Source organism: Carlito syrichta, unplaced genomic scaffold, assembly GCF_000164805.1.
Source record: "Carlito syrichta isolate Samal-C Ts95f unplaced genomic scaffold, Tarsius_syrichta-2.0.1 Scaffold317361, whole genome shotgun sequence".
In the NCBI taxonomy this organism is placed as follows: Eukaryota; Metazoa; Chordata; class Mammalia; order Primates; family Tarsiidae; genus Carlito; species Carlito syrichta.
The window spans coordinates 662321-689642 of NW_007261457.1; the positions used below are offsets into that span (position 1 = coordinate 662321).

A 27322-nucleotide genomic window follows, 5' to 3' on the forward strand; every position below is an offset into this window, starting at 1 on the left:
GGGAGCGGCCACTGCACTCCAGTCTGGGTGACAGAGTGAGACTCCAACTCAAAAAAAAAAAAGAAAACCTTAGCCAAATCACTACAAAATAGTATGCACCCAATTGTGTCTCCAGATGGCTTACAATATCAGCAATATTGGACATCATCCAAAGAATCCTTATTATTGGTACTAATTAGTGCAATATCACCCACAGCAATAAAGGTATAGTCAACAGCAGTAGACCAAGCCTTGGTGTGTATTCCCACCTGGGCTTGCCCTGGGCTCCTCCTGTACCATTGCCATGAGGAGAGCAGTGCCAACCAGAACCTCTAGGGACCCTGCACACTTCAGTTCTGCTCCACAGCTACCTGCCTGCTCACTCTTTCTTTTGGGGGGAGCCTACTTTTTACTAGGGGTCCACTCTAGTACCCAGCACCCAGTCCTCTTTTCAGAGGTAGATTGGTAGCACTTTTCTTTAGGGAGTTGGCTTCCATAATCCCACCACCACTGTGTTAGAGCACACTCCCAGCAGGGCCTCCATACTGTTAGGTCAGGCCTGCCGGGGGTGTGAATATCTGGTGTGCAATCCAATGCTGCATGAAAGATGCAAAGAATTGCACAGAAATTAGATTAGAAAACATAGTTTATTTAGAAAGTAAATTAGAGAGAGAGGAGATTCACCTCCCCAAAGTAGGGGAGGAGGCCAAAACCAGGAAACATGGCAATAGCCATAGCTCAGAGAGTACATGGCCACACCAGAGTCTAGTAAGGCAGTGTCAAATGACTGCTCATGGTTGAGTCCTTTTAAACATTCCCTTTGATGGGGGAAGATCATTAAAATGATTGGGTGGTGGTTTGCTCCACATCATCACAAAGAGGCAGGTAAATGCAGATACTGATGTCAGGTGATGGACAGCAGGCAGATGGGTGGGTTAGTCACATGATTGCTGCCATGGTGGTGGACTAGATAGGAGACAAAAGGAGAGGTTTTTCCTGCAAGAGACTTGTCAGACATTTCCAATCCACAGTCTTCTTTAGCAAAAAGGTGGTCTTGTTCTCATTTCTATGGCTTCAGCCAGCAAAGAAGCCTGAAAGTTTCTTAGAGATTATTATGCTGAACCATGAATTGAAAGGTTGGGCTGGACCAGGCGTAATGGCTCCTGCCTATAATCCTAGCACTTTGGGAGGCTGAGGTGAGAGGATTGCCTGAGTCCACAGGTTAGAGACCAGCCTGGGCAACTTGACCGGAACTCAACTCTACAATAGATCAAAAAATCAGCTGAGTATGGTGGCGTGCGCCTATAGTTCCAGCTACTTGGAAGACTGAGGCAGAAGGATCACCTGAGCCCAGCAATTCAAGGCTGCAGTGGCCGTGAGCATGCCACTGCACTCCAACCTGGACGACAAAGTGAGACTCCGACTCAAAAGAAAAAGAAAGCTTGGGTTGTCCTGGTCTTGTATATAATGGAGATTTGCTGAGGGGGTGGGGTAGGCTGCCAGCTTGGCTTGCAGTAGAATGTCTGAACACTTCCTAAAACTTGTCTGTTGGACATTTATCTATGTCTAACCTGCACTAGATTCAGTGTGTGAGGGGTAAAGTCTAAGCAAAAATGCCTATGCTGAGGCAAAAAGACTACGCTAAACTAAGTTTATTCTAGGTTTCTATAGGTACCTTCTTTCACACTGCGTTGGATTGCTTGTTGATCTTGTTAGGATCCACCCCTTCCTTAATCAGATCTACTCACACTGGCTTTCAGGTCACCCTTCTGGGACCCTCTGCAGCTATTTCCTTTTTGGGTTCTCCTTTACCTTCAGAACTCCCCATTTCTGCCTAATCAAATCCCTTTCTCCCAAGTCTGCTATTGCTTGTGCGGTCCTGTGTACCGTGCCACCGACTGGTGGAAATAGCACAGATATCGGAGTTCCACAAGAGGAGGGTGGGGCTACTGCAGTACCTTCTCTTTCATTCCAGCTCCAGAGGTACTTTGTCTGGCTCTTCAAAGGGGTCTACGTGTAGAGTGTGATGCATTCCCAGTTCCCTGAGGGAGCTCCTCCGTGGTGTTCCACCAGGGGAGGAAGGATGGACTGTCCCCTCATTTGACCAAGCGGCCCTACACCCTGCCATGAGCCATGTTACCCATGTTCTCCTCATACTGCCCCTTCCACATATACGCTGTCTCAGGGAGGTATGGTTGGTAACCAAACTCATCTTCATCTACTCATTTCCCAACAGCACTGTACCATTGGCTTCAGTATCCCATAACCTTAACAACCAGTCCTCCAGGCTTTCCCTTCCCTTCTGCCTAAATTTTGCTGCCAACCCTACCAGCTATGATGAGGTATACAGTTACATGCTCGTGTGCATATACCGTGGGGTGGTGGCGGATGTGCTGGATCATGGCCCTCCAGCTGTTCATGTGTCTTTTTCTGAATAATTCCCAGGCAAGCCCTCGTCTCTGGGCAGCTCATCTATCTCCTCTATCACCTCTATTTCATCCTCCTCTTCTGAGGAGTCTGATTCCTCTGTGGGATCCCACTTTTGTGGGTCCACAGCTGCTGTGACTGCATGGCTGTCTTTTTTCTTCTGAAATGACCCCTTCTCATCAACTGTTTTCAATAATTCCAGCAATCTGGCTGGTGTTTTCTTTTCTTTTTTTTTGAATTGGGGTCTCACTCTGTCACCCAGGCTGGAGGGCAGTGGCACACTCACAGCCACTGCAGCCTCAACCTGCAGGGCTCAGGCAATCCTTCCACCTCAGCCTTCCAAGCAGCTGGAACTACAGGCATGTGCCATCATGCCTGGCTAATTTTTTTCTTTATTGTAGAGATGAGGTCTTGCCAAGTTGTACAGGCTAGTCTCAAACCCTTAGGCTCAGGCAATCCTCTCGCCTCAGTCTCCCAAAGAGTGGGATTATAGGCATGAGCCACCACGCCCAGCCATGGTTGGTGTTTTTGAGGGTATCTCCATACTCACGGCAGCCTCCAGCTATCTGTCAAACTGGCAACTTCAAACCACATTGAACCAGGGCAACATACTGGTATTTTCCTCAGCAACATTCCTTCCTCTCTGTCTCTCCTGTGGGTGCTGCAATGTGGGACTTCTGTAGAATATCCTGCCCTACTAATGCCAGCTATAACATGGTAACCCCAAAGCTGAGAGGGCTTGCATGGATGTTTAGTATTCCAAAGAAGTTAGCTGGACATCCAACAGGGAAAGACATTGGTTTATTAAAACTTAACAGGAGGTACGGATGGTGGCAAGTCAGTGAAGAATCCATGCCTCCAGATGGTACAGCAAGTTGTTGTGTAGTCAAGAAAGTTAATTATTAAAATTGCTATACGGTGTTTACAGTTACATTGATTAAGAGTGATGCCTACATTGTTTTGAGCTTTGCTCAATCACTTGCATCCTGTGATTCATTACTGGGAGTATGCACATCCTTCAGAGACCAACCTTGGCCAGAGGCTGCTCCCTGAGGGAGGGAAAAGAAAGAAGCTAGGCATACGGGAACCGCTCTGTGTCTGAACAGTACCTCACACAAGGGCACTTGTCGTTGAACTCGGATAAACATTTTGTGTCACTTGGCAAAGACTCTTATCTTGACCAAGCTTTAGTCAGGCTCTTTTGAGTCCCTTCTCAACCAGGCCTTAACTATGGCTTATAAAAACTGCAAACTGTCAGCACAAATGATTTTTTTCCATGCCTCCACCCACCCCAAACACAATAAGAGACTTGAACAAACATTTACATAATTTTTGATAGCACAGAGTAAAATCCCTTGGATGACAACTCCAGTTCCCTTAAAATACCTCTTGAAAAAGCCCAACACCATCTGGAGAATTTACTGTTTGTTCTTGCCAAAACCATGTGAGGGACCAATAGGCCTTGAATCTCCTCTTCAGAGCAGTGCTATGGTTTGGATGTGTTTCCCAAATTTTATATGTTGAAAACATGATTTCCAATGTGACAGTGTTAGAATATGGGAAAGGAGGAGCCCTCATGAATAGATTAATGCCATTATTACAGGAGGGGCTCATTATCACGGAAGTAGGTTTGAGTTTGGTCCCCTCTTGTGTGTGCTTGTGTACTCTCCCTCATGCTTTCTCCCTCTCTCTCTCTCTCTCTCTCTCTCTCTCTCTCTCTCTCTCTCTCTCTCTCTTTCTGTCTTGTGCATGCTCTCTTTCTCCCCCCCCTTTGCTCTTCTGCCATGGGATGATAGAGCAAGAAGGTCTTCACCAAATGCTGACACCTTGATCTTTGACTTCTAAGCCTCTAGAAATGTGAGAAAATAAACTTCTGTTTATTTGCTTTTGTAAATTACCCAGTCTGTGGTATCCTGTGATAGCAGCAGAAAATGGACTAAGACAGAAAATTGGTACCAGAAGTAAGGTTGTTGCTATGATCACTATCTGAAAGTGTGGAAGCAGCTTTGGAATTGGGTAATAGGCAGAAGCTGGAAGGGTTTAGAGATGTCGGCTACAAAAAGCCTGATTGTCATGAATGGAGCATTAAGGGTGATTCTAGGGAAGACTCAGAAGAAGAAAACAGCAGTAGGAAAAGTCTGAAACTTCTTAGAAATGTACTTAAATGGGACCGGGTGCGGTGGCTCAGCCTATAATCCCAGCACTTTGGGAGACCAAGGTAAAAGGATTGCCTGAGTCCCAGGGGTTTGAGACCAGCCTGGGCAACTTGGTGAGCCCCCCATCTCTACAATAAATCACAAGAACTAGCAAGGTATGGTGGTGTGCATCTGTAGTTCCAGCTATTTGGAAGACTGAGGCGGAAGGATCACTAAACCTAGCAGGTAGAGGCTGCGGTGGCCATGAGCGTGCCACTGCACTCCAACCTGGGCAACAAGAATGAGACTCCAAAAACAAAAAAAAGAGAAATGTACTTAAATGGTTGTGAATAGAGTATTTGTAGGAATATAAATGATGAAGACCATTCTGATGAACTCTGAGATGGAAATGAGGAAACTTATTGGAAATTGGAATAAATGCCATCCTTGTTATAGAGTTGCAAAGAGCTTGACTATATTATGTCTATGCCCATGGGCTTTATGGAAGACAGAATTTAAGAGTGATGAACTAGGAGATCTAGAGGAAGAAATTTCTAAGCAAAATGAAGGATCTGCATGACTTCTTTTAACAGCATGCAGTAAAATGAGAGATGGGAGAAATGATTTAAAAAGCAAAATTTATAGTTCAAAGGGAAGCAGAATGTAAAGATTTGGAAAATTCACAACTGCCCCTGAGACCCCAGAACTGTAGAGAGCTACCAGCATACAACACCAGCCTGGGAGAGCTTCAGGCATGAGAATTCAACCTGTGCAAGTGTTGCATGGGCTGAGCCCTGCAAAGCCATGAGAACAGGGCTGCCCAAGACCTTGAGGGCCCAACCTCTGCCCCAGGTGTCCAGAAGGTGGCACATGGAGTCAAAGATTATTCTGGAGTCTTAAGATTTAGTTTTATTTTTCCCCGTTGGGTTTTGAACTTACTTAGGACCAGTTAGTTATATCTTTTTTCTTGCCTATTTCTGTCTTTTGCAGTGGGAATGTCTATCCTATGCCTGTCGCACCACTGTATTTTAGAAGTAGAAAACTTGTTTGATTTTGCGGGCTCAAAACTGAAGGGAAATTTGCCTTAGAATGAATTGTGCCTTGAGTATCACCCATGTCTGATTTAGATGAGACATTATTAGACTTGGGTTTTTGAGTTAATGCTAGAATTAGTTAAAACTTTGGGGCTATTGGGATGGAGTGAATGCATTTTGCGTGTGAGAAGGACGTGAATTTTGGAGACCAGGGACAGAATGTTATTGTTTGAATGTGTCCCTCAAAGATTATGAATTGGAAACTTGATCCCCAGTGCAGAGGTGTTGGCAGGTGGGACCTTTAAGACATGTGTAAGTCATAACGACCTATATGAATGGATGAATGCCATGATCATGGAAGTGTGTTCATTGTCTTGGAATGGATGAGTTCAGCCTCCTCTTGTTCTCTCACTCATGTGATGCCTTCTGCCATGCTATGACACAGCAAGAAGGCCCTTCACCAGGTGCTGGTACTTTGATCTTAGACTTCTCAGCCTCCAGAGATATAAGGAAATAAATTTCTGTTATTTATAAGTTACCCAGTCTGTGGTATTTTGTTATAACAGCACAAAACGGACTAACACAAGCAGTGACTTTAGTATGTTTTCAATTGTAAACTTTCTTTCCCCCTTTGAGATGGAAATCTTTTGTGACCCAGACCTATCTTCTCAAGTAATTGAAGGTCTCTTTTAGAAATGATAACATTTAAGGCCATTACTCTCACTGTCACTCTTTCTTTCCTTTTTTTTTTTTTTAAGATGTGGAGTACAATTCTGTCACTCTTAACAGTGGGTATTCTGCTCTAACCTGCGTCAGTGCATCCTGTCATGAGATACAAGAAGTTTGTTTCTCCTCCGGATAAGTGCCAGTTAACAAACCCAGATGGTCCAGTCACGTTAACCAACTTCCCTTCCCACTTTTTGAAGATTTTCCCCCTCCTGACTGTGTTGAAGACCCTATTCTCTCATACTCCCTTTAAAATGCCCAGCCATAGCCGGGCTCAGTGGCTCAGCCTGTATTCCTGCGCCTTTGGGAGGCTGAGGTGAAGGGATTGCCTGAGCCTGCGGGTTTGAGACCTGCCTGGGCAGCAAGACCTCATCTCTACAATAAGTCAAAAAAATCAGCCGGGCGTGGTAGTGCATGCCTGTAATTCCGGCTACTTGGAAGGCTGAGGCGGAAGGATCACCGGAGTCCAGCAGGTCGAGGCTGCGGTGGCCGGGAGCGGCCATTGCACTCCAGTCTGGGCGACAGAGTGAGACTCCAACTCAAAAAAAAAAAAAAAAAATGCCCAACTACCTCTGCACAAATCAAAGTTGAGTTCCAGTAATGCTAGGCCCTCTTCCCTACTGCAATAGTTATAAATAAGATGTACTCTTACTGTGTTAGTGTCCAGCTTTGTCTATCTTTGTTATACTTTACAACTTTTGACAAAATTGTGCCTCATCTCTGCCTTTCCTCTGTGTGTAGATCTTTATATATCGATACATTTTCGGATTTCAAAAACCAAAGCCCAAAACGGAACTCCAACTAGGAGTTCTCTTCTATGGCAGCTTTAGCTTAGAATGTGGAAGGGATTAAAGACTACACAAAAGTCTTGAATGATAATGGAAAAAAAAAATAACATCAGGAATACAGGCATGAACTGGAAAATCACTGAGCTGATACTGGCTGTAGACATTGTGTGCAGTTGGTGTTTGCTGCTGGGGGAAAATCCATCTTCCCTTCCTCTCACCTTGTCCCCCTTCCTCATCTCTTACAAGGATGATGAACAATTATAACCTTCAGAGAGGTATTATTACAACCTAATTTTTTTTTTTTTTTTGAGTTGGAGTCTCACTCCATCTCCCAGGCTGATGGAGTGTGGTGGCACACTCACGGCCATCCCAGCATCAACTTGCTGGGCTCCGGCAATCCTTCCGCCTCAGCCTTCCAAGTAGCCAGAACGACAGGTGCTTGCTACCACATCCCACTAATTTTTTATTTATTGTAGAGACAGGTCTTGCCAAGTTGCCCACGGGCTCAGGCAATCCACTCACCTTAGCTTTCTAAAGTGCTGGGATTACAGGCTGAGCCACCGAGCCCAGCCTTACAGCCTAATTTTATGTCAATTTATAAACTCACAGAGGAGGAAGGGTGAAAGAATCCATAATCGAAAGAACCTTATATTGGCTGGGTGTGGTGGTTCACACCTATAATCAAAGCACTTTGGGAGGCCAAGGAGGGAGGACTGCTTGAGCCCAGGAGTCTGAGACCAGCCTGGGCAACATAGTGAGACCTTGTCCTTCCAAAAATCAGAAAATTAGCCGGGTATGATGGTGTGCACTTATAGTCCCAGCTACTCATGAGACTGAGGCTGGAGGATTGCTTAAGCCCAGGAGTTTGAAGCTGCAGTGAGCTATGATTGTGCTACTGCACTCCAGCCTGGGCAACAGAGATTGATTCTGAAAATTCTGAATCTGTGACTCTTATAGGGATTGAAAAAATAAATCTCCCTCTACCCTTAGTTCTTAGCTTGGATGGACCCTGTAACAAAAAACAGAGAACAAGAGAAAACTAGTAGTTTATTAATGTATGTATTTCATATACATATGGGATATCCAGGGAGTGAGTAATTCTCAAGAGGTAGCTTAGAATTAAGCTGGTGTTAGAGCATTCTGGTGATAGAGCATCCTCCGATGATAGAGCATCCTTAACAAAGAACAATGAATTTTTGGAGAAGTGACAAGACCAGGGAAAAGGGCCTTGAGTCACTAAGGGTGGCAAATTGTGGGAAGGCAAATGGGTTAGTCAGTGGTAGATAAAAGCTAGTAAAGTTTGTCATGTAGATTCCTCTGATACCATCTCCAAGCTAGTAGGATCTAAGGTTGTCTCTGGTGATCCACCTTTATTCTTCCTGGTGGAGAGGCCTGTGTAAATTTGTGTCTTGCTAGGCCAGGCTTGGTAGCTCAGCCTGTATCCCAGCACTTTTGGGAGGGCGAGGCGAATGGGTTGCCTGAGCCTGTGGGTTCAAGACCAACCCAGGCAACTTGGCGAGACCTCATCTCTACAATAAATCAAAAAATTAGCTGTGTACAGTAGTGCATACCTGTAGTTCCAGATACTTGGAAGGCTAAGACAGAAGGATCGCTGGAGCCCAGCAGGTCGACGCTGGGATGGCCGTGAGTGTGCCACTGCCCTTCAGCCTGGGTGATGGAGTGAGACTCCAACTAAAAAAAAAAGTTTGTGTTTTGCTTTTGGGCAAATAGAAGGTGGCCCGAGAGCTTTCCCTCTATCTGCTTCTTCTCAGTTGTCTTCAGCTCAAAATAATTCTTATGCCAAAGTACCATATTTTGTGGCAGCATATTCTAATCTCTAATTCCCTACACTCCCCTCACCATCTTTTCTTTTTCTTTTTTTTACAACTGTGTGTCTGAACTGCCTTTCAGATGTACACACTTTTTCTTTTCTTTTCTTTTTTCTTTTTTTTTTTTGAGTTTGGAGTCACTCTATCGCCCAGGCTGGAATACTGTGACACACTCATGGCCATCCCAGCATCGACCTGTTGGGCTCAGGCGATCCTTCTGCCTCAGCCTTCCAAGTAGCCAGAACTACAGGCACACACTACCGTACCCAGCTAATTTTTTGATTTATTGTTGAGCCGAGGCCTCGCCAAGTTGCCAGGGCTGGTCTCGAACCCTCAAGCTCAGGCAATCCACTTGCGTTGGCCTCCCAAAGTGCTGGGGTTACAGGTTGAACCATCGAGCCCAGCCTCAGATGTACACTTTTTTTTTTTTTTTTTTTAGTCAGAGTCTCACTCTGTCACCCAGGCTGGAGTGCAGTGGCACGCTCACAGCCACCACAACCTTGGCCTGTTGGGCTCAGGCAATCCTTCCACCTCAGCCTTCCAAGTAACTGGAATTACAGGCAGGCACCACCACGCTGGCTAACTTTTTTATTTTACTGTAGAGACAAAATCTCGCCAGGTTGCCCAGGCTGGTCTTGAATCCTTGAACTCAGGCAGCCCTTTCACCTCTGTCTTCCAAAGTGGTGGGATTACAAGTGTGAACCACTGCACCCAGCTTGGATGTACAGTTTGTTTACTGTAATTGTTCTTGTTGAAAATAACATACACTTCAGCTGCTTTTCAAATGTGTATTATACCTTTATATACGTGTCTGTACACCAGCTTCTTTCCCTTGTAAACCCTAAAATAATTTTTGAGAAGGTAATTTGGGATAGGGAGAGGGATCTTAGATTGAATTTAGGCATAAAAGTAAATCCATAAACTAGTATGTCATAAGCTAAGGTCAGGCCCGCCTTCTGGTAGTGGATAGTCTTCTTTTAAAAGAAGCAGTAACAGTCATTTTACAAAAGAAGAAAAGACAAACAAAAATATAATAAAATTTAAACCTGCTGTCTAATTATTTGATTCCAGGTTGTCTTTATATGAGACTAATGGATTATTTGAAACAGGAAGAAAAGGCAATACCAAATGCCTCCCTAGGAGTTGGGAGTGCTCAGGCGGCCAGATGTGGGAACTCAGATTTGGTACCCTGGACTTACAGACCTTGGAGGAAACAACGTGGTGACTGTGTTGTGTTTCCCTTGTGTCTTTTCTTAGGAAAGTCGTTAGGAAAGTCGAGTAATGAGGACACTGCCGAGATGAAAAATGTGAAATCCTTAGTTCACAGACTGTTCACAGTCTTGCATCTAGAAGAATCTCAGAAAAAGAGAGAGCATCATTTACTGGCGAAAATTGACCACCTGAAGGAACAGCTGCAGCCTCTGGAACAGGTTAGGAAACATCTCAGTTGAGTCTATTCGAAAAATGATAGCTAGTATTTACTGAGCGCTTCTCACGTGAACATTTTCCTGAATGCTTTACATATGTTCATTTTCTCCTTTAATTTTTGCAAAAAGCTTATATGTTCAGTCCTATAGTCTTCATCATTTTTTGAGAAGAAGAAACGGAACAACAGGCATAGGCCACCACGCCCAGCTAATTTTTTTTTTTTATTTTTTATTTTTTTATTGTAGAGATGGGGGTCTCACCAAGTTGCCCAGTCTGGTCTGGAACCCATGGGCTCAGGCAATCCTCTTACCTCGGCCTCCCAAAGTGCTGGGATTATAGGCATGAGTCACCACACCCGGCCAGTATATGTCTATCTTTAAAGATAAATAGAAAGTTTCTGGAGTTGTAGGAATTTTTGTTGTTGTTTGTTTGTTTGTTTGTTTGTTTGTTTGTTTTGAGTTGGAGTCTTACTCTGTCACCCAGGCTGGAGTGCAGTGGCATGCTTACCACCAACGCAGCCTCGACCTGCTGGGCACAGGTGATCCTTCAGCCTCAGCCTTCCAAGTAGCTGGAATTACAGGAATACGCCATCATGCCCAGCTAATATTTAGATTTATTATAGACATGAGGTCTCACCAAGCTGCTTAGGCTGTTCTCAAACCTCGGCTCAGGCAATCCTCTCACCTCGGCCTCCCAAAGTGCTGGGATTTCAGGCGTGAGCCACCATGCCCAACCTGTAAGAATGTTTTAATAGTTACTATCTCTGAAGGTATTTGGGGGATGGCAGAGAGAGGAACTTTTTTGTTTTGGGTTTTTTTAGAATTTTAATTTTTTTCTTCAAAAAATTAACACATTTACAAAAATTAAATTAATTAATTAATTTACTTACTTTAGAGACAGGGTCTCACTCTGTCACCCAAGCTGGAATGCAGTCGCACGATCGTGTCTCACTGCAGCCTCGAACTCCTGGGTTCAAGCAGTCCTCCCACCTCAGCCTCCCAAGTAGCTAAGCCACTGTGCCTGGCTCAGGTTTTTAAAATCTAACAAGGTACCCAATGGATAGTTTCTCTCCCACCCTGTCCTCCCAGTTACTTCACATCTATTAATTCTTTCAGATTATCTTTATCTGTGTACAAATACAAATATGTTCCTATTTTGTTCCTTTTCTCAGAAAAGGGAGCACACTTATACACTATTCTCATCTTTTTTTCACTAATAGTGTATCATGAAAATCTCTCCATATTGATACAGAGAGCTTTCTCATTACAGCTGCATAATATCTTGATTGACATATGGCTTATTTTTGGTTTTTTTGCTATGAAGAATTAATCAGTAATGGATCACACATGTGCAGTAGTACTTGTAGGATGAAATCCTAGAAATGGAATTGCTGAGTCAAGGAAAATAGACCTCTAATTTCAGTTAGGTTTCAGAGGGTGACTTGTGAGTTTTTCATTATACACCCTTCTATACTGTGTCCCATGGGCAGATATTACCTTTACAATTTTTTTTCTTTTCTTTTCTTTTTTGAGTCAGAGTCTTACTCTGTCATCCAGGCTGGAGTGCAGCAGCATGCTCACAACTACCTGCTGGGCTCAAGCGATCCTCCTGCCTCAGCCTTCCAAGTAGCTGGGGCTACAGGCACGTGCCACCATGCCCAGCTTTTTTTTTTGTTTTAATTGTAGAGCTGATGTCTCACCATGTTGCCCAGGCTGGTCTCAAACTCTTGGGCTCAGGCAATCCTCTCACTTCTGCTTCCAAAAGTGTTGGGATTACAGACATGAGCCACTGTGCCCAGTCTATCTTTACAGTTTTTAAAAGATTTATTAATTAACTGATTTGGAAATGAGTAATTACTTATTAATGTATACATTTAATAAATTGTTTTTCCATATATTCAACCTCTTTAAAGTAATGTAGATATGTATTTGTTCCAATGTTCCTTTTCTTCTTGCTTTCCCCCCAAGTTGGTGCACCTGCAAACCAAAATAACATTTTTCATCTCCCTTTCCTCCCCAGGTGAAAGCTAGAATAGAAGCTCACTCAGAAGCCAAAACCTACGGACTCCTGTGGGCTGGATTAGCACTGCTGTCTGTTCAGGGTGGGGCACTGGCCTGGCTCACCTGGTGGGTCTACTCCTGGGATATCATGGAACCAGTTACATACTTCATCACATTTGCAAATTCCATGGTCTTTTTTGCATACTTTTTAGTCACTCGGCAGGTGAGTAATTTGTTAGGAAAATGACAAGTTAGAACATCTGTGCAAAGAATTCCTTATCCAGGTCAAGCAATGAGCAAAAAGCCTCTTTACTAAGTTAATACTATCTAGGTTTTTATAAGCTGTTAAATTTTTTATTGTTTTTCACAAGACTGGATGGAGACTTACATATAACACAGAGATACCATATATAATCTGTATAGAGAAATAATGTGTAATATACAAATTCCTCCATTAGGGTAAACATGTCAAATTCCTGTTCTCTGTGCCCTAAAACTGAATTTGTATTGCAAAACACCCAGAAACTTTGGCTTTGTCTTGTGGTTAGTCTGCCAAAAATCCCTCTTTTCTACTTTCTTCCTTCTTTCCCTGTATGTGTAATTTCTCTTCCCAACTTGCTTGCTTTTGGAAGGAGTGACTGATATCAGGTGAGACTGAGTGTTTGGCTTGTGCTTGCTCTGATGGCTGCTGCAAATATTTGACTTTCTTCTGCCTTCCTTTGCTTGGGTGTTGCCAGGTTTCTTTCTTGCGGAACAGAGGCATTATGTTCATTCAAAAAATGTTATTTTCTTTTTCTTTTTAAAAGGATTATACTTACTCAGCTGTTAAGAGTAGGCAATTTCTTCAGTTCTTCCACAAGAAATCAAAGCAGCAGCATTTTGATGTGGAGCAGTACAACAAGCTAAAACAAGACCTTGCTAAGGTACCTTACTAATGTATCTTATGACTGGTTTTGTTTGGGAGCCAAAACTTAGTGTCAGGGAAAACCAGTTGGTGGCTCCTCCTTACAGGGTGACTCTTGGTCCCAGATAGGTTTCTGTGTATTGTGGGATTGTTCAGTGATATAACTGACTTGTCTGATTTATTAATAGTTTCATATCCTACAGTTTTATTCTTGTTGTCTGTAATTTACATAAAGATAGCTTTAAATATATGTGAAAATATCTTCAAGGATTTGATAGAGTAAAATAAAAGTTTTCCTTAGAAATCTGTTTCTAGGCCGGGCTCAGTGGCTCAGCCTGTAATCCCAGCACTTTGGGAAGCTGAGGCAAGTAGATTGCCTGAGCCTGCGGATTCAAGACCAGCCCGGGCAACTTGGTGAGACCTCGTCTCTACAATAAATCAAAAATTAGCTGGGTGTGGTAGTGTGCGCCTATAGTTCCGGCTACTTGTAAGGCTGAGGCAGAAGGATCGCCAGAGCCCAGCAGGTCGACGCTGGGGTGGCCGTGAGTGTGCCACTCACTCCAGCCTGGGCAACAGCGTAAGACTCTGACTCAAAAAAGAAAGAAAGAAAGAAATCTGTTTCTAGCAAACAATAGAAAATAGAATTTTAGGAAAGTGAACACTGTAATAAGGAATTAAAAACTCTCTAAAGGCATTTGTAAGTTTTATTTCCTTAAAGATAGACAATTTGGCTGGATGTTGTGGCTCACACCTGTAATCCCAGCACTTTGAAGTAGAGGCGAGAGGATCACTTGCTCCCAGGAATTCAAGACTAGCTTAGGTAACACAGCGAGTCCCCTTCTGAAAAAAAAAAAAAGATTCATTATAGTGTTCCTCCCTTCATCTTTTTCCCTTCTTTAAGATGTGGAATCAGGCTCTTAAAGTCACCTACTCAGCCAGGAGCAGTAGATATAATCTTAGCACTTTGGGAGGCCAAGGTGAGAGGATTGCCTGAGCCCAGGGATTCAAGATGAACCTGGGCAACTTGGTAAGACTTCATCTATAACAATAAATCAAGAAAAACTAGCTGGGCATGGTGGCGCATGCCTGTAGTTCCCGCTACTTGGAAGGCTGAGGAAAGATCACCTGAGCCCAGCAGGTCGAGGCTGTGGTGGCCGGGAGTGTGCCATTACACTCCAGCCTGGGCAACAGAGTGAAACTCTGACTAAAAAAAAAAAGTCACTTCTCAGATATACGCTGCTGGAAAGTGAAGGAACCACTGTATGCACCTAACAAGTTTGACTAGGGGGCCTAGACTCTCAATTACTTTACCAAGATGTTCTGCAGGCAGCTCTTACCCCTGGCCTCCCAGTTTACTCATTAACTTTGTTCAGAGGGTAACTTCTCAGCACATAACTGGATTTTTAATTTTTCTTAGTAATTTTTTTTTTTACTCATGCACACTTCCAGGCACACATGCATGCACGCATATCTTAGTAATTTTATAGCAAAAATGTTTTGGTAAAGATATTCTCCATTGCTCAGTACATACTTAATAATTGCTAATCACCATATCTTTTTATATCTGTACTTTCTAATCTACTCATCTCTAAAATTATCAAAATGAATTACTTGAATTTTGTAATCCAAAAATTGAAGAACCTTTAATATATATATATTTTTTAATTTCATGTAATTATTACATAGGAAAAATATAATCCTGCTTTTTAAAAAAAATGTTTGTGGATTCCTTTACATTTGATGTGAGAAGGCCAAGGGATGTTCTCTTTCAGCTGGCTTATGGACAGTACATGTAAGATCTAAAGTCTATCACCTTGTAAAGTATTTTGATGTTTAAGGTAATAAAGCGGAGAGAAAAAGGGAAACTGATGGGATACAGGGTGTTTTGGTGTGGTTTTTTTTTTTACAAAATACGAGCAGGTAAAACCATTATGAAGGGGATAAGCTAATATTTTTTTTTTTTAAGCATAGGGATAAATTAGAAACCTTAAATTCATTAGTATAAAATTGAAATATTATTGACATTTGCCACTACTAGTATATTTCATTGCCCTAGGGAGACATTAAGTGTATGGAATTCCCCTCAAGCAGTAGTTCTGATGCTTTTGCTTTTTCCCACCACAGGTTACAGCATCCCTGGAGCAGGCACGCTGTTCTCTCTCTTTGCGAATCCAAGTAGAAGAACTCAGTGGAAAGAATTAATCTTATGTTTTAAACATCATAGGATGTTTCCATTATGTGTTCATTTTACAACCTAGAAACGACGTTTTCGAGTCCCATAGTTCATTTCAATTTGACTCTTCAATTGTTTTGTTAATAAAGTCTTGTAAAACAGAAGTATTCTATGAAGTTTTCCTTGAGATCTTTAGTTTTTGGGTTTTTATGACTTGTAAATGTTAGGGCTTATATGCATCCATCAAACAGCAGCTGCTGCTGTTATTTAAACATCCTTGTCAGCCCTTCCTGTTTATTCTTCATATGTAGGTGAAAGGGTCCGTGCAGTTGGCCTTCATTTTTACTCCTAGGTTTAATCTGAAATCATCTTTTTTGGGGGGTGAGAAGGTCTCACTCTGTTGCCCAAGCTAGTCTCAAACTCCTGGCCTCAGGCAATCTTTTCGGCCTCCCAAAGTGCTGGGATTACAGGCGTGATCCACTGTATCCAGCCCGTTAATTTTCTTTTTGTAATATGCAGTACTTAGATGTGAGGTCTTTATCATTTATGAAAAAGGTATAAATGTCCCACTAACCAGAAGTATATTAGGTGCTTTTTGGTTTTTGAGCCGGGGTCTTACTCTGTCACCCAGGCTGGAATGCAGTGGCACACTGCTCACAGCCACCAAAGCCTCGACCTGCTGGGCTCAGGCAATCTTTCCACCTCAGCCTTTTAAGTCACTGAGTGCACCACCTCAAGCATGCACCACCACCCCTCAGCTAATTTTTTTATTTAGTGTAGAGACAAAGGCTCGCTATTGCCCAGGCTGGTCTCGAACCTGCGGAGCTCAGGCAATCCTCTCACCACCACCTCCCGAAGTGCTGGGATTATAGGTGTGAGCTACCATGCCCAGCTTAGTAGGCACTTTTTGGATTGGAATTAAAACAATATATGAGAACTATTGTTTTTGAATCAGTAACTCATAAGTTTTAGGTATCAAAGCCTAAACACTTAACCTTCTTTAGCCTCTGACAGGTTATTAACTAAACAGTATTACTCAAATATCATATATCATATTCATAAGAATTGAACCTTAGGCTGAGCACAGTGGCTCACACTTTGGGAGGCTAAGGTGGGAGAATTGTCTGAGCCCAGGAGTTAGAGACCAGCCTAGGTAACGTAGTGAGACCTTGTCTCTATGAAAAACATAAAAATTAGCCATGTGTGGTGGGGTATGTACTATACTCCCAGCTACTCAGAAGGTTGAGGTGGGAGGATTGCTTGAGCCCAGGAGGTCGAGGCAGTGAGCAGCTCCTAGACTCCAGCCTGGGTGACAGAATGAGACCCTGTAACAAAGAGAAAAAAAAATTGAACCTTGAAAGTAGCATACATGTATGTATATATCTATGTATGTATTTTTTGAGTCAGAGTCTCTGTTGTTCAGGCTGGAGGACTGTGGCAAGATCGATCTACTACTGTAGCCTTGACCTGCTAGGCTGAGGTGATCCTTCCACCTCAGCCTTCCAAGTAGCTGGGACTACAGGCACATGCCACCATGCCTGGCTAATTTTTTTATTTATTGTAAAGACACAGTCTCTCCATGTTGCTCAAGCTGATCTCGAGCTCCTGGGCTCAGGCAATCCTCTTGCCTTGTCCTCTCAAAGTGTCTAGATTATAGGTTTGAGCCATAGCCATAACATGTATTTATTATTCTATTAATGTGATAGTCTGTGAATGGTCTGGTGACTGTTGGACAGTGTATGGGAACTTAACGTAGGAGATAGGATAGAATCAGATTTTTCAGCTCCTAGTGGCTAAGAATTATTATGTTTCATATTTAATCCTCAGAGTGCTATGTAGTAGTTCTTGAAGGTTGTTTTTTTTTTTTTTAAACAGAAGTCAAATATACAAAATGTGGTCATTTATATATAGATGAAATAGTAAACATTTAGATGACCAAGTAAAATAAGAGTGTGAATTAGAAAAATTTAATAAAACATGAATTGCAAGTATTTTATAAACAGATAGCAATGATCTAATTCTTGGGTTTCAAAACCTTAAAAAACACTATATAACTAATTTTTATTAAAAAATGACAAAATACAAGTTAAATCAGTCAGATATGTTGGATAACTTTGCAGTTTACTTAAAAAAAAATCAAGTATTAGAAATGCCTGTGGATTTGTTTTTATAGTAATTCCCCAAGGATTTAGTTTCTACATATAAAACCCTTTTACCATGTCCAACATGAACTATTTTTTTAAAAAGATGGTTCTCTGCCACACATTAAACATTAGGACATTTTAAAGTGGTGGACCACACGCTCCAATGCAGTGATACCTATTTATGTAAAAAGAAGGGGAAAATATTTTGAATACAGATCATAAGATAAAACAGCCCTGATTAATTCGATTTTGGAAAGAAATGCAGCTTTTTAGTCAGCATTGAGGCAAAGCAGGGAACCTGCTTCTTTCCAATTGCACTTGGATCTTTGCAAAAGTCCACTCGGCGCTGAGAAACCTTCCTGTTCACCAGCGTTAGGAGTTCTGTGAACTCTAAGGAGGAGCCATATTTTCCCAACATCTCACACAAATCTTGAATGTACCATGAACCGTTCACAGTTTCCCGGTGAGAATAATACCCTAAAAAAGAGGAGGAGGAAGTTGCTGTCAGTTTCTGGCTTTCAGTTACTGTGATTGAAAAATATTCTTATAATTTATACTTACAGAAGTATTCAAGTTCTCAAATCCTTGGAACAGATTAAGATGTGTCCGTGATATGGTTTTAAAATTTTGCTGTCCATAAAGGACAAACATAGGGACTTCGCAGCAACTTGAATGAATTTAGAGTCAATCACACTCAGTGATCAATCACAGAAACAAAGAACAGTACCATATGTTCTCACTCATAAACGAACCTTGAACAATTATAATACTGTAAGAAAGGGATTGGTAGTAGTAGGAAACTGTCAGGGGAGGGAGGGGCGCACCTCATCAACAAGGGTACCTGCATAATCAACAGGTACCTGAATTGTACTTCGCATCTTTAAAACAAAACAAAGAATATTTCCAAAGTCAAAAAATAAATAAATAAAATTTTGCTGTCAATTTTTTCAAGTGGGAATAAAGATTAAATCTCTAATTTTATATATAAATGGGGTTAACTCTATATAATTTCCTCCATTTCCTAAAAAATTCCCAAGATGGTAGCTGTTTTGAAAAACATGATTTAATAAAATGATTTTGAAAAACATGAGATTATTACAAAGAAGTAAAAGAAAATGTAAAAGCAAAGAACAACTGTTATCAAAATATTTTCCTGGCTGGGCACAGTGGCTCATGCCTGTAATCCCAGCACTTTGGGAGGTGGAAGCAAGAGGATTGCCTGGGCAATAGGGTTCAAGACCAGACTGAGCAATATGGTAAGCCCTCATCTCTACAATAAATCAAAAAATTAGCTGGGCATGGTGGCGCATGACTGTGGTTCCAGCTACTTCGAAGGCTGAAGCAGTAGGATCATCTGAGCCCAGCATGTTGAAGCTGCAGTGGCAACAGAGCTCTCAAAAATGATTTTTTTCTTATATAGTATTTTATACTGCCATTTATCTCTGTAACATGTGATAAAAAAATCTTTTTAAAAAATATTTTATTTTTTATTTTAAAGATGTGGGGTACAATTCAAGATTAGGGATACAAGTGGTCATTGTACAGGTAAAGTTTGGGCCTCCCTTTGGTCCCCACTTTGCCTGGTTTGAGATCAGGTACCCTTACTGATGTTGTGTACCCCCCACCCCGACCCACCGACAGTATCCCACTACTGATAATTCCTTTCTTATAGTATTATGATAAATGTTCAGGGTTCGATTATGAGTGGGAACATGTCAAAAAAATCCTAAGTCTGTGAACTTTAGGATCAAATCATCAAATCCCAACAGACCCAATCAAAAGTGAAACTTCCAGTGACTTGGCCAAAATAGCCAATTACATGATTATACTAAATGCCAACACACCTTCTGCAACAGAGTAACACATGAGGAAGTCTGCTCCAGCAGGCAGTGTGTAAACTGAAGCAGCATCCACCTCGGTCATGTTGGTATCTGTCTGATGATCCACTACATCCAAAGGAATGACTGGTACATCATGCTTGTTTCCCCGACATGCCTACAAGACAAGGAAAAATCATCTGCTTTGCCTGCTAAATAATGCTTAATATTTACAGTGAATGTATAAGTCAGTATACCTTTCTATCAATAACAACAGAAGTCACATTATCCTCAATTCAAAAGCAATACATTCAGGTTTAGAGGGACAAAACCCAACAATGTTGTTTCCCTACTTAGGTTTTCTTTCAGTACACGTTTTTAAAAATTGGCATTCCCAACTACAAATTATGTTTGTTGAAAGGTATTTTGTAGTGGAGGAAAAAGCTTACGGTTTTAAAATTTCCTACAGATTAAATTACCCATAGCACCAAGAATCACCTTCTCTTTTAAAAGCTATAGTATTTGGCTAAAGGTTTCAATTTAACCAGGCAGTGCATTTCCAGGTGGGCTTTCCTTGTCTGGCTGCAGCCATAGACTTTAGTCAAAATGTGAATACCTAACTTGACTATAAAATATCTATTAATGCAGCACCTTCCTCCTTCTGTACCCACTTTAAAGTGAACTCTCACAATTCTTATGTTGAAATGTATTTGTATATAGGGCCTCTAAAGAGGTGATTAAGATAAAATGATGGGCATGGATGGGCCCTAATCAAACAGGACTGGTGTCTTTGTAGGAAGAGATCAGAACACAGACTTACATGGAGGAAAGATTCTTATGGTGGTGCAGGGACAAGATGACCACCTACAAGCCAAGGAGAGAGGCCTCAGAAGAAACAAACCCTGCCAACACCTGATAGACTTTCAGCCTCCAGAACTGCAAGAAAATATATTTCTGCTGTTTAAACCACCTGGTGTGTGGTACTTTGTTATGGCAACTCCGTAAACTAATACAAGTGACCTAACAAGAATCGGTTGTGGCATTATAAATGCAGCCATCGGTTCTAAAACAGTTAATTAAAACATTATGAACATCAAAAGAAACAAAGTCCTAAGTGACTTCAAAGTTATCTAATAAATAGAAGATCCCTAATATACAATTTTTACAGGGAGGTTTTAATCCTAGTATTATCAGGCTTATTTTCAGAACTTATTTTCTACTATACTTCCTAAACATAATAGAGAACACCTGTAACATGGACTCGCCTGCCAATCCATTTGCAGTGAGTAATAGCTTGCCTTTACCTAGGGCTTGCCATATCCCCACTGCTGTTCTAAGTGCTTTTCATCATTAGGCCATGTCGCCTTGTCCTCACAACAATCCCATGAGGCAGCTGCTATTTATCACTCCTGTTTCATAGATAAGAATCTGAGACATAAGCTGGCTCGGTGGCTCAGCCTGTAATCCTGCGCCCTGGGAGGCTGAGGTGAGTGGATTGCCTGAGCCCGTGGGTTCGAGACCCGCCTGGGCAACTTGGCGAGACCTCATCTCTACAATAAATCAAAAATTAGCCGGGTGTGGTAGCACGCGCCTGTAGTTCCAGCTACTTGGAAGGCTGAGGCGGAAGGATCACCAGAGCCCAGCAGGTCGAGGCTGCGGTGGCTGGGAGCGGCCACTGCACTCCAGTCTGGGCGACAGAGTGAGACTCCGACTCAAAAAAAGAAAAAGATTCTGAGACATAAAGTAATTTGGCAAAACGCTTCTGTCCTTTGTGGCTAATCTTCCTGTTTTGGGAAAAACTCCCAAACCATGTTTTTCCCTCTACTCTACAGCACAATAATCATCAACGCAGGAGAGACTTCTGTAACCAAAATTTTGGGGTTTTTTTTCCTCACACACCAAGTACAAACACTGACTGGATGTCCTCCAATTCCATGATGACACTCTTCACCTGGAGATAGTGTCAGGTCCCAGGGGAGAGGGCTCCGTCCCCACGACTGACCAATCACAAATCTTGGCATCTGGAACTTCTTACCAACTGGCATCAAGTTGGGGTTCCCATAACCCCTTCTTTGCATTCTATTAATTTGCTGGAGAGGTGCAAAGGACTCAGGGAAATGCTTACTGACATTTGCCGGTTTATTATAAAGAATAATGCAAAGGACACAGATGAAGAGAGGTGAGGATGAGGTATGGGGAAGGTGCTCGGAGCTTCCATACCCTCCCTGGGCACCACCCTCCAGGACCCTCCAGGAGTTCAACTATCCAAAAGTTTCTGGAACCCAGTTCTCAGGTTTTTATGGAAGTTTCATGACATCAGCATTCCGTCCCCCGGTGTATAGTGTAGGACTCTCTCTTGGGAGAGTGTTAAGACTATGGGAAAGATCAGAGTCCTGCCTTGGGGTGGTGAAAGGAGAAATTTCATTGCCCCTGAGGCCTAACACACCCCAAAATGTAACAAAAGACTGACAAGGGCTATGGGGGTTAGGGCCAGGAACACTGGATAAAAACTGTTATCTACAGCATAACATAGAGCCTAATGTCACACCTCCCACAGTGGCTGTTCTTTCCAATTCTCTTGTGTTTGACAGTATTGGCCACCCCCTTTTTCATGACACAATCATGTCATCCTCCTCAGTGTCTTTTCTCCCCAGTTCACTCCTCATTGGAGTTTTGTTTTACACTTATCTTTCAGGTTATCGTCAACATGGGTAAACTCATCTACGGCCTGGCTCTCATCACCAACCACCCCTGATCACTCCCAGATTTATTGCTCCAGCCAAGGCCACCTGTCTTGGGTTCCAGACTTGTATCCCAACTCCACGTCCTGCAGACATTCCAATGCCGTTGTCCAAACCAGAAACCAGGTGGTCATCCTTGACTTCTTTTCTCAGATCCACCTCCTGGCCAAGGCTATATGGCATGATATGAAATGTGGTTTCCTGTTATCACGAATCCTCCACACCGCTCATGGAAATATAGAATGGCAGCACCGGAACGTCAGGTTTCTCTTTCTTGCAAAGTCCTTACTGATGTGTCAAGTCACATTATTCACACCAAAAGCTACTTTTATCCCTAAAACCAATTTGGCATGGGGGAACATGCTTGTTTTAAGGGGAAATGTGAGAGAACTGAGGCAGGCTAGGACCGGAAATCTTTATTCCTCCAATCTTTCCATTGGCTCCCATACATACAGCTCGCAAGAAGCAGCCTTTCTCTGATGAAGCTGGTTTGCTTGACACTCTGAAGTCAGCAGATACCTCTCCAGTGACTCTATTCTGACACCAGGTTCAGCCAGGGAGCAGCACCTTGGTTATTTTGTGAGTCCCTTCAAAAGTCAATCCAAATACTGGGTTTTTTCAAAAAATAAAGATACCGAGGGTGTCAAGAAAGAATTACTACTAATAAGTCAAAATGCAATTCCGATTGGCCAGGATTCAACAAGGGCCTTTCCAATTACTGAAGAAAGTTATTTTGAAATCGGCTTTTAGACCTTTATCACTTGTACAGAACCATGGACTTTATAAGTAAGATGATACTATAATCAGCCTTACCTGAATGATAAATATCTTGGGTTTTCCAACCAGGCTCTGGCACTTGTCTCCTTTGAACAAGCCAGTTAATGTCTGAATTTCAATTTTGGCATCATATGCATAAATGTGATTGCCTTCACCATGGCTCAGGAAGATACACAAAAAGCAATCGGCATCTGCGTGGCTAGAGGTTGACACTGTAAAGGCCCCCCCAAAGATGCACATAGAAATGAAAATAAGATGCTTGTTATCTACATATAAAAAGTCCGTTTACAAATACTAGAATAAAGTTACATTCATATGATTGGGGGAGGAGGAAAATGTGTTATTTTTGATTCAATATAAAATATCCATAATGAAACTATTTAGCCTTAGCCAAACAGAATAATGTACACAATACTGTATCTGATTTTTTTAAATTCTAAATTTAATAAAGTTCAAAGAGTTTGACTAAATTTCATTAGCTTTTCTTAAACACAGAATGACGTGGAAAACATGAAGGGATTATGATGGGGCACCTACTTTAAGATCTAAGTTTCTTTGGCAAAAAATTAAAAGTTTCAGCCAGGCTCAGTGGCTCAGCCTATAATCCCAGCACTTTGGAAGGCCGAGGCGAATGGAATGACTGAGCCCAAGGGTTCGAGACCAGCCCAGGCAACTTGGTGAGACCTCGACTCTACAATAAATCAAAAATTAGCTGGGCATGGTAGCACATGCCTGTGATTCTGGCTACTTGGAAGGCTGAGGCGGAAGGATCGCCAGAGCCCAGCAGGTCAACACTGGGGTGGCTGTGAGTGTGCCACTGCCCTCCAGCCTAGGCAAGAGTGAGACTCCAACTCAAAACAAATAAACAAATAAAAGTTTCTCTGAGTCAGCAAAGACCTCCTCAAAGTATACAAAGTAGACTAGAAAGACCCAGAAAGTGCTACTCAAAACTCCCCATGGGTTCCTGCTCCTCCAATGAAGGCCGCACCTTCACTATAAGTCTACAGCAATTAGAGCTTCCAAAAGTGTATTCAGACACGAGACTAATGTCTTCCAAAGCTTATGAGCAAAGCAGAAACCTGGTCAGCAGCCAGTGAAAATTAAAATGATGTGGCCGGGTGCAGTGGCTCACGCCTGTAATCTCAGCACTTTGGGAGCCCAAGGTAAGTAGATAGCTTGAGCCCAGAGTTTGAGACCAACCCAGGGAACATAGCTCAACCTCCTCTAACAAAAAATCAAAAAATTAGCTGGGTGTGGTGATGCAAACCTACAGTCCCAGCTACTCAGGATGCCAAGGTGGAAGGATCGCCTAAGCCTAGAAGGTTGAGGCTGCCGTGAAACATGATCATTGTGCTCAAGCCCACTTCAGGCTGGGCAACAAAGTAATGCTCCAACTCAAAAAAAAAAAAAAAAAATTAAAATGATGTGAAGTTTAAAGAGCTCTGAAGAAAGTAAAAAATAATTATGTAAAAATCATAATAGCAAATTGGCAAGTGATGTGAAAACCCCTGGCATGCAGTGATGATTATAAGTTGTATTATAATTAGAATACCTACTGCTTAGAGATGTTGTGAAAGTTAAAGGAGACAATGTATGTAAATCAACACTATTATGAAACCAGTGAGAACACTAGGTATGAAAAGAGTCGCCAGGCCTGGTGGCTCAGCCTGTAATCCCAGCACATTGGGAGGCTGAGGTGAGTGGATTGCCTGAGCCTGTGTGTTCGAGACCCACCTGGGCAACTTGTTGAGACCTCATCTCTACAATAAATTTTAAAAAATTAGCTGGGTGTGGTAACGCGCGCCTGTAGTTCCAGCTACTTGGAAGGCTGAGGCGGAAGGATCGCCAGAGCCCAGCTGGTCGAGGCTGCGGTGGCCGGGAGTGGCCAGTCTGAGTGACAGAGTGAGACTCCGACTCAAAAAAAAGAGTCAATTAAAAAATGAGCTTGTTAGCCGGGCACATTGGCTCACACCTGTAATTCAGCACTTTGGAAGGCAGAGGCGAGAGGATTGCCTGAGCCCAAGTGTTCAACACCAGCCCGGGCAACTTGGCGAGACCGCCTCTCTACAATAAATAAAAAAAATTACCCGGGCACAGCGGTGCATGCCTGTAGTTCCAGCTACTTGGAAGGCTGAGTCAGAAGGATCATCTGAGCCCAACAAGTTGGGCTGCTGTGGCTGTGAGCATGCCACTGTCCTCCAGCCTGAGCAACAGAGTGAGACTCCAACTTAAAAAAAAGGAGCCTGCTGACTTCCCAGTATCTGTAGTATTTGCATTTTAGACTTTTACCACCAAATAGAGAGGTCATTTCATTTCTAGAGTAACAGACTGTAACCAGTAGTATGCTAAATAGAAACTTTGGCGCCATTATATTTTGCAAGGGTCTCTAAATCTCATGGCTAACATGAACAGGAGGCATCTCTCAAACCTACAACCCACGCTAAATTAATAATACTTTTGTGTCACAAGCAATGATGTGTGCCTATCTTTATAGATAAGACAAAGAACTCAATCCCATCAGAGGAAGATGAACCATATAACAGCAAAACTACTAGGCCATGTGTGGTGGCTCGCGCTTGTAATACCAGGACTTTGGGAGGCGGAGGTGAAAGGATTGCCTGAGCTCAGGGGTTCGACCAGCCTGGGCAACTTGGTAAGACCTCGTCTCTACAATAAATCAAAAAATTAGCTGGACGTGGTGGCGCATGCCTGTGGTTCCAGCTATTTGGAAGGCTGAGGTGGAAGGATCACCTGAACCCAGCAGATCAAGGCTGCAGTGGCCGTAAGTGTGACACTGCACTCCACCTGGGTGACAGACTCCGACCCCAAAAAATAAAAATAAATAAATAAATAAATAAACAAAACTGCTTACCCTCATGAATTTTGAGCAGTAGTTCTTCTGCTCTCAGATCATTAAAGCATTTCACTTCAAATCCTAGAGCTGAAAACCTGGTGATAAATTAAATGGAATGTTAACTTTCAAGTTTTTCAAAGTTGTTGAATATTCTCACTTTTGAGGAACCTATACACGTTTTAATGACATATAAACTTACTTTAGGGGAAAATAAAAAAGATCAAATATGACATGATGGTTTTCCCTTGATTCACCCATGGTAGGAAAAGATTTCATCAAAATGAAAGCCAATTCCATTTAGAACATTGCTGTCTACTATGCAAATATGTGAGTAACAATGCCGGTTAACATTTAATAGAACAGAGTAAGCAAGATCATTCAGTCAGTGAGGCCCATCCTCAAACACTCTTATCTGTTATCAGTGTGACAAGTTACATAAGTAATTTTGTTAACACTTAAGTGTCTCATCTTGACACAGATAAAACTACTACCTGCGAGTCAGATTGTCTCGGTCTGCACTGGTGCCCCGCCTTTCTGGCAGTGTTAAGTGCCAGAAGAACCTCTCATGATTGAAGATTAAAGCAATTCCTCTCTTCTTGTGGTCCATTTTGTACTTTTCTGATGGATCAAACATTTCACTGTTAATGAAAAGTTCAAAAACAATCACTTCAAGTCTCATTAAATAATGGAGCTCCTCCAAGCTCAAGGGCAATGACAGAGATCTGATAAAGATGGACATCGGCTACTTCCTCCCTTGCCAAGCTGAAATTCCCCTAGTGCTCTGGGAAAGGCCACGCCAATTGGTAGGCAGCAGCCATGCTCCATCCTGAGCACCCACCCCTAACCCTCTGCCAATGTCTTTCCCCTGGTCCCCAGGATCCAGCCACCAAGGACAGCCTGGCTGAGAGCCCAGTCCAACTCTAGGCTCATGTCATACCAATTATGATCTATTTTGAACCTCACTCCAGATCCTTTTGACAACCAGGGGCCGCAACTAATCTGCCTAGCTGCAAATCAACTCGCCAGATGCTAAAACTTGGCATACTCAGCTCTGCTCTCTAGCTTCCAGGATGTCCTCGTGCTTTCATTTCTATACGCTGATCACAACCAACAAAGGAAGAGACCTTTCTTAGAAAAGAGCACATTATTACCTTTTATAGAAGGCATCTGTTTCTGTCATGTTTTGTTCGCCTATTAAAAAAAGTTGATTTTTGTTAATTCATTTTTCAACTTAGGATAGTAAACCACTGCAGGAATTCCCATTCCTCCTGTGACTCCCAAACGCTAGACTCTTCTATTTAGGTTAGGATAAAAGCCAAAGTATATGAAGAGAAGGGATAAGGGAATATGAAGGAAGACTGCTTACTAATCAAAGTACTATAAATGAACATCTCAGGGCTTTCTCACCCCAACTCTTACCTGCAAAATAACAAATACTCATATAAACAGAAATGGAGAAAATCTTATACAAATGTATTCACTGAAAAATTATATCTAGAGTAACACAGTTCTGTGATTATGGAGTTTGAGTGAAATATGAAATAACTCTGTTATATCAAACAGAAA

General features: G+C 42.3%; 2 protein-coding genes across 2 annotated transcripts in view; one reads left to right on the top strand and one right to left on the bottom strand.

Moving 5' to 3' along the window:
* The window catches only part of MCUB (mitochondrial calcium uniporter dominant negative beta subunit), a 25936-nt gene extending 10349 nt beyond the window's left edge, over window positions 1-15587 (top strand). The window contains exons 4-7 of the mRNA XM_021707397.1: window positions 10176-10348; window positions 12366-12569; window positions 13153-13269; window positions 15375-15587. Coding sequence (XP_021563072.1) covers window positions 10176-10348; window positions 12366-12569; window positions 13153-13269; window positions 15375-15452 — 572 coding nt within the window. The 3' untranslated portion in view covers window positions 15453-15587. The remainder of the gene's footprint in view (window positions 1-10175; window positions 10349-12365; window positions 12570-13152; window positions 13270-15374) is intronic.
* Window positions 15588-17387: 1800 nt separating this feature from the next.
* CASP6 (caspase 6) lies at window positions 17388-26942 on the bottom strand. The gene is made up of 6 exons (XM_008074731.2): window positions 26908-26942; window positions 26248-26394; window positions 25775-25851; window positions 22939-23114; window positions 19412-19562; window positions 17388-18044 (listed from the first exon to the last, which is right to left on the bottom strand). The coding sequence occupies exons 1-6, from the start codon at window positions 26934-26936 to the stop codon at window positions 17806-17808; spliced, it is 819 nt and encodes a 272-aa protein (XP_008072922.1). The 5' UTR covers window positions 26937-26942; the 3' UTR covers window positions 17388-17805.
* Between the last annotated feature and the right edge of the window lie 380 nt (window positions 26943-27322).